This window comes from Zeus faber (genome assembly GCF_960531495.2).
Source record: "Zeus faber genome assembly, chromosome: 11".
Taxonomy (NCBI): Eukaryota; Metazoa; Chordata; class Actinopteri; order Zeiformes; family Zeidae; genus Zeus; species Zeus faber.
In genome coordinates, this window is record NC_137205.1 from 28407752 (window position 1) to 28415251 (window position 7500).

Sequence of the window (7500 nt, forward strand, 5' to 3'; positions counted from 1 at the left end):
CTTCAGGTGGAGGCGGAGTGGGCGTCAGGGTGTGATGTTTCACTTCAGTCCAATTACATTCACTGCTAATTAATACAGAGAGGGCTCTGGCTGCAGAGGAGTTCCATCGTTTCCTTGTTCCCCGCTCTAAACGTCCATGTTTACAGTGTGGCTGTCAAGGTAATTCCAATATGTGCCACGGGTTCCAGGTCAGGTTATGATCCCTCTCTTTCATTCTCTCGTTTGCAAATGCAATGTCTGGGCGGCTGTTACACCACCGCCCGTGGTGGACCTCGTTTTTTTTAAAATTTCCTTTCACGCTTTTAACGTGCATTTCGTGTTGTGAAATGGTTTTCTCAGTTGTCCGGAGAGGGTGCATTACGTGCACGCGCCATCTTTTATTCTGAGCCGTGGAGTTATAAACGCTCATTCCCATTGAACATGACGAGGGTTTTGGGTTTTATTGTCAGTGCCTGGTCATTTTAATCCATATCCACCCAGAATTTATTTAAAAAAGAACCCCGAAAGGACGCCCCGCAGAGTCCACGTTTTAGTCGTTGCAGTGCAGAAATACACTCTAACCTGCAAACGCAAACTCAAACCCTGACCTTTCACCCCTCGCTTCAGCCCGGACACCGAGGAGCCTCCTTGCTGGCCCTCGGCCACGGGGCCCGGGCTGGGCACGGCGCCCGGCACCGGCATCGGCACCGGGGGACCCAGCTCCGGAGGGGACGTCCGCAGCCCGTCCCTGTCCAGCGACGAGCAGAGCTCCGAGGCGAGTCTCGTCACGGACCCCGCCAGCGGCGTGGGAGGAGGAGGAGGAGGAGGAGGCGGGGGTGGAGGAGGCGGAGGAGGTGGTGTAGGAGGGGGAGGAGGAGGAGGAGGAGGAGGCGGGACTCCACTCGCCGCCGAGACCCCGGACAACCTGGCGCTCACCGTGCTGGACAGCGTGGCGGGAAAACGCTACGGACACTGTACAGGTATGAACCACGCACACGCGCACACGCGCACATACACACAAACACACACACACACACACACACACACACACACACACACACACACACACACACACACACACACACACACACACGCACACACACGCACGGCTGATAGCTGGTGATTGCCGCCTGGTTGGGTGATATGGAACGCCTCCCATCCGGGCTTGATCAACCTCCACACTAATGGTTTCTCTGGTTTATCTGGCCCAACTGGATGCTTCTCCAGTAGCTTTTTGGAGAGCCACGCCCCCCTGCTGTCAGCTGGGGCTCAAAAAAACACGTCGGTTATTGTCGGTGGCTGTCGTGCTTCGGTCAAGATGTGAATTCCACCAAAAAAACAACAATAACCTCCGTAAACTTTTGTCATTCGTGAGCTCACCGCCGCTGGTGGTTCGCGCGGATCACATCAACAGGGAATTGATCAGGAGCTGCACTGATGTGAGGACGGCAAATTGGGATGGGGGGGGGTGAGCGGGACCCTAATGATACCGGAGGTACCGAGGGTCCCGCCAGGAGGTTATTATGCTGTTTTTTTTTTTATTTTTTTTTTTAACTACCTAACCGTCACAGAAAGCATCAACAGCCCCCGAAGTCGGGTCTGACACATTTAATGAGCGTGTGACCCGGGCAAACCGCACAGCCGTCCCCCGTCTGAGGCGAGGGGCCGAGGGTCGGCTCCCGACGGCTCAATCGGGCTCAAAGGGCAGCGGGCGGTGGAAAAAGGAAACGGGGAGAAGTCGAGATTTTGAAGATTCTACTCTCCAGCGAAGATTAGTTTTGTCTCGTCTTCCTTTACTCACCGCACAGAACTGTTGCGGTGATCCGCTGTGTTGGAATTATTCAAAATGGGGGACGCAAGGCACGCACTTCCAAAGATATGCATATTAATTTTATAGTTACCATAATATATGCTGCTCCTTCATCCTGCAGAGTGTGTGTGTGTGTGTGTGTGTGTGTGTGTGTGTGTGTGTGTCCCAGCCTATATCCAGTGGTTACGTAATAACTGCCGTCCTCTTTAAGAAAACCAGAGTGCTTATTACTTGAGCGTACGTGTGTGTGAGTGTGTGTGTGTGTGTCTGTGTGTGTGTGTGTGTGTGCGTGTGTTTGTGTGTGTGTGTGTGTGTGTGTGTGTGTGTGTGTGCCACTGTTTATATGTGAATTTGCTTATCACGCCCTGTATGTGTATGTGTTTGTGCCACTTTATATACACATATACTGCATTGTGTGTGTATGTGTTTTTGCATACGTGTGTTTGTGTGTGTGTGTGTGTGTGTGTGTGTGTGTGTGTGTGTGTGTGTGTGTGTGATATATATTTTCGCTGCACCCCTGACTCCAACGTGCACCTCCGCTGCAGCGGCTCAGTGCTTTAAACCAACCACTCGCTTACATAACGGCATCTTAAAACCAGGTTCTTTGCTTTATTATTATTTTTTAGTTTCAGGATCATCCACCTTTTTCCACATCAAGGATCCTCAGTTTGATAAGCAGGAGTCCACGGACACAATCTGATAGGGGGACCCCCGAATATGAGAGGGGTTTTGTTTTTTGTTAGGTTTGATTTAGGTCGGCTTCACACCGAATGCGTAATCGAATCCGACCGTCGGAGCCCCTCCGCCCGGTGGCCGTCCGGCGAACTGCGTCCGGGTCCGGCTTCAGAAAACAGAGAGGAGACGTTTTTTGAGGGAGTCGTTTTCTCGGCTGGAGAGTTTAAAACTTCCTTCCATAGTAATTGCAAAGTGCGTATATAAAAAAAAAAAAAAAATGGAAATACACACAATTCACTTTTATAGAGAGATTTATTGATAGTGAACGTGGTGACATCCAGCGTGAACGTAAATAACGGTATCATTTAGTATACGAGACTTATTAACTTCCTTTTAAGCCCAGTTCCAAGAAAACCCGACCGATGTAACTTCCTGTTGGCCTTGCAGCATTTTCGTGGAATTGTTGTTTGTTGTTTGTTGTTGTTGTTTGTTGTTTGTTGTTGTTGTTTGTTGTTTGTTGTTGTTGTTTGTTGTTTGTTGTTTGCTGTTGTCGTTTGTCGGTCTCGGTGTGAATCAAGCTTCAGTGTCTGTTCTCCAGTGAAACTAGGATCCAAAATGAACCCAGTCCTTGTTGGACGTTCTCTCGCGGTGCCGATGACATCAACGGTGAATCTCAACTTGTTGTCATTTTTTTGCGGCCGGGGGGGCGGTCCCCGGACCCCACGTTGAGAAACCCTCCGCCCAAAGTACAGAATCCTTGTTTACACTGTTTATAAAGAAAGTGTTCAAAGCCCGAGGCGACGTGGAGGGATTCCAGGAGTCTGAGGGACAACGTCTGGCTTTATGAAAAGAGTCCAACAGGGAGACGGGGGAGACAGGGGGGAGACGGGGGGAGACGGGGGGAGACGCGGGATGGGGGAGATGGGAGAGACAGGGGGAAATGGGTGAGAACAGGGGCACACGGGGGAATAGGGGAGACGGGGGGATGGGGGAGACGGGGGGATGGGGGAGACGGGGGGTGAAGGAGACGGGGGATACAGGGGGAGACGGGGGGGACGGGGGGGGACGGGGGGCGGGGGGGCATGGTGCGGGCGACAGATAATTAGCGAGATGGACAGAAAAGGGTGAAAGACAGAAAGAGGGAACATATCGACCCAGATGGCGACGCCCCAAACGCTGCCATTAATTACTAATGGAGACGTTCACCAACTACTTCCTGGATGTAATGTTCTCCTGGTCACAGCCATGAATAATCCAATGCTGCTCCTCCTCCTCATCCCTCTCCTCCAACTCCTCATCATCCTCCTCATCCTCCTCCCTCTCCTCCTCCTCCTCCTCCCTCTCCTCCAACTCCTCCTCCTCCTCCTCCCTCTCCTCCAACTCCTCATCATCCTCCTCATCCTCCTCCCTCTCCTCCTCCTCCTCCTCCTCCTCCCTCTCCTCCAACTCCTCCTCCTCCTCCTCCCTCTCCTCCAACTCCTCATCATCCTCCTCATCCTCCTCCCTCTCCTCCTCCTCCTCCTCCTCCTCCCTCTCCTCCAACTCCTCCTCCTCTTCCTCCCTCTCCTCCAACTCCTCATCATCCTCCTCATCCTCCTCCTCCTCCTCCTCCCTCTCCTCCAACTCCTCCTCATCCTCCTCCTCCTCGTCCTCCCCCTCCTCATCATCCTCCTCTTCCTCCCCCCCTCCTCCTCCTCCTCCTCCTCCTCCTCCTCCTCCTCCTCCCTCTCCTCCAACTCCTCCTCATCCTCCTCCTCCTCGTCCTCCCCCTCCTCCTCCTCCTTACAGTTGCTGCTTGGGGGTGAAGGTGCAGGATTTAAGGATTTTCTTCTTTAAGACATTGAGATGGATTCATTTGGTCTCGTGCTGAGAAATTATGTCATTTAAATGTTTGAACATCAGATTATGTCAGATGATTAATTATGCTGATTCAACATTTTTTATCTCCCATTATTATTATTATTATTATTATATAATAATAATAATAATAATAATAATAATAATAATAATAATAATATTATGTTTTCCTTAAAGCTAGCTGCAGTGAATGATAAATTAAAGTAGATCAGTAGATCTAGTTACAGTAGATGTAGTTATAGTTGATCTAGTTACAGTAGATGTAGTTATAGTTGATCTAGTTGCAGTAGATGTAGTTATAGTTGATCTAGTTACAGTAGATGTAGTTATAGTTGATCTAGTTGCAGTAGATGTAGTTATAGTTGATCTAGTTACAGTAGATGTAGTTATAGTTGATCTAGTTACAGTAGATGTAGTTATAGTTGATCTAGTTGCAGTAGATGTAGTTATAGTTGATCTAGTTACAGTAGATGTAGTTATAGTTGATCTAGTTGCAGTAGATGTAGTTATAGTTGATCTAGTTACAGTAGATGTAGTTATAGTTGATCTAGTTACAGTAGATGTAGTTATCGTTGATCTAGTTGCAGTAGATGTAGTTATAGTTGATCTAGTTACAGTAGATGTAGTTATAGTTGATCTAGTTGCAGTAGATGTAGTTATAGTTGATCTAGTTGCAGTAGATGTAGTTATAGTTGATCTAGTTACAATAGATGTAGTTATAGTAGATCTGGCTACAGTAGATGTAGTTATAGTTGATCTAGTTACAGTGGATCAATAGATGTTGTATTTTATTATATACAGATTATGATGTTGTAGTGGTTCCATAAAACATCATGAGAACATTTTTACATTATATGAAATTATCATTATTGTAGGGCGCACACACACACACACACACACACACACACACACACACACACACACACACACACACACACACACACACACACACACACACACACACACACACACACACAGAGTACACCCTGTTCTGTCTGTGTGGGTGGAGCGTGAGCTGACGTAGCCAGCCAGGGCACTTTAAGCATGTTAGCATGTTAGCATGCCTGGCCGGTGGGTCCTCAGGTGGAGGAGAGCTGAGTGGTCCTGATGTGTTGGGTGGAGGCTGGGTCTCCTCCTCCACCACCTCCTCCTCCTCCTCCTCCTCCTCCTCCACTTCCTCCTCCTCCTCCTCCACCTCCACCACGGGCATCTCAGGTCCTCCAAGGTTCAGTCGCATTTTAGATGGAGGTGCAGCGCAGAGAGGGGAGGGGCTCGCTGTGTCTCTCTGTTCTAAACACCAAAGCAGAGACACCGTCTCGCCGTCTCTCTCTATTTTCGTCTTTCCTCGACGTCTGTGCCGCTCCCGTTTACCTCTCCGCGCGCACCTTCATATTTTGTATATTTCCACCGCGTGCAGTCGAAAGGTTGTCATTTCCACCCGGTTTCCCCACTCGGCTCGGCCCTTTCGGATGACGGAGGGACCCCGGCGGCGACGTTCCTCGTTTCCCTCTCCCTCCCCCGTCGCCTCAAACGTCCCCGCCTCGTCCCAGCTCCGCGTCGCCATCCCCCCAAAAGTGCGCTCGACCTGCCGCCCCCTGCGCCTTCCGGCCCGACGGGAGCTCCGCCGCGCTCGTCCTCGGGCGAGTGACGGGATGAGCCCCGCCCGCCTCTCCACCGCGGGCATGGCCTCGTGCCCGAGGCCGGATTTTTACGAGCTTGTTGTCACAGATCCCCCCCGCCGTCACAGTGGAACTCTGGGAAAATTGCCGAATAAACCCATTTCACCTTTCAATCCTCAGACGTCACGACCACAGTGTTTGTAGGAACCGGATTTTAACGGTACGACACCTTTAATAGCGCTCTTTCTATGAGGCGTTGCTCATATTTCCCGCGTGTTTTTCTGAAATCGTTGATCCATGGAGCTCCTGAGGAATGTTCTCTCCTCTTCAGGAACAATGCTTGTTGTTTTTGCGGCTCTGTTGTTGTTATTTATAACTTCAAACGCCCAAAACACGGGGAGAGGGTCGGGAAATTTATATCACACAATATCACACTATCTAGATGGGGCGTATGGAAATTCCATACTTATTTGGACCTTTTTTATATATATATAAAAAATGGTCGAGAGTAGTTATGCTGTGGAGTATAGAAAATATCTGTTGGATTAAACGTGATAAATCTATTTGTAAATACCTCATTTCTACGGCGTGGCTAAAATACTACTAATGATTTGTACACAAAGTGGATATATTTAATGTCAATTTCTTGTTGTTAAGGGTTATTTTTTTAAGCTCAGTAAAGACCATCAACTCTGAATTTTTGCTATAAAAATCTGAAAATTTGTATTAAAAGTAGTATTTTTAAGGCTCTAGTAACAAAGTGAATTGAAGTTAGGTCAGTGTTGGTACCAGCGTCGTGGGTCTTTGGATCTGAACGCCCTCCGAGGCGTCGTGCCGTCTTGTCCGTGCACGCTCCGCTCCGACTCCTCCTAACGCACCATTCCACAAAACAAAACAAGCGAAATCCAGAGAGAAAAGACACTATGAATACACAGAGAATATACAGTGAATACACCGTGAATACACCGTGAATACACCATGAAGATACAGTGAATACACCATGAATATGCAGTGAATACACCATGAATATACAGTTAATACACCGTGAATACACTGTGAATATACAGTGAATACACAGTGAATACAGCGTGAATACAACATAAATACACATGAATAGACAATGAATACACTGTGAATACACTGTGAACACAGCGTGAATACACCATGAATACACCGTGAACACACTGTGAATACACCATGAATACACTGTGAATACAACATGAATAAACTGTGAATAGACTGTGAATTCACTGTGAATACAGCGTAAATACACCATGAGAACAGCATGAGTACACTGTGAGTACACCACGAATACAGTGTAATCACACCGTGAATACAGTGTAAATACAGCGTAAACACACTGTGAATACACGGTAAAAACAGCGTAAATTCAGCATGAAACTAGTGTAAATACAGCGTAAAAACACCCTGAATACAACGTGAATACACCGTGAAAACAGCGTTAATACACTCGGAATACAGCGTTAATACACCGTGAATACACCATAAATACAGTGTAAATACAGCGTGAATACTCCATGAATACAGCGTGAACACAGT

At 48.1% G+C, this 7500-nt stretch overlaps 1 protein-coding gene across 1 annotated transcript in view; it reads left to right on the forward strand.

Moving 5' to 3' along the window:
- The window catches only part of rapgefl1 (Rap guanine nucleotide exchange factor (GEF)-like 1), a gene marked incomplete at both ends in the record, with an annotated part of 42688 nt that overhangs the window by 404 nt on the left and 34784 nt on the right, over window positions 1-7500 (forward strand). The window contains one exon of the mRNA XM_080009644.1: window positions 607-959. Coding sequence (XP_079865770.1) covers window positions 607-959 — 353 coding nt within the window. The remainder of the gene's footprint in view (window positions 1-606; window positions 960-7500) is intronic.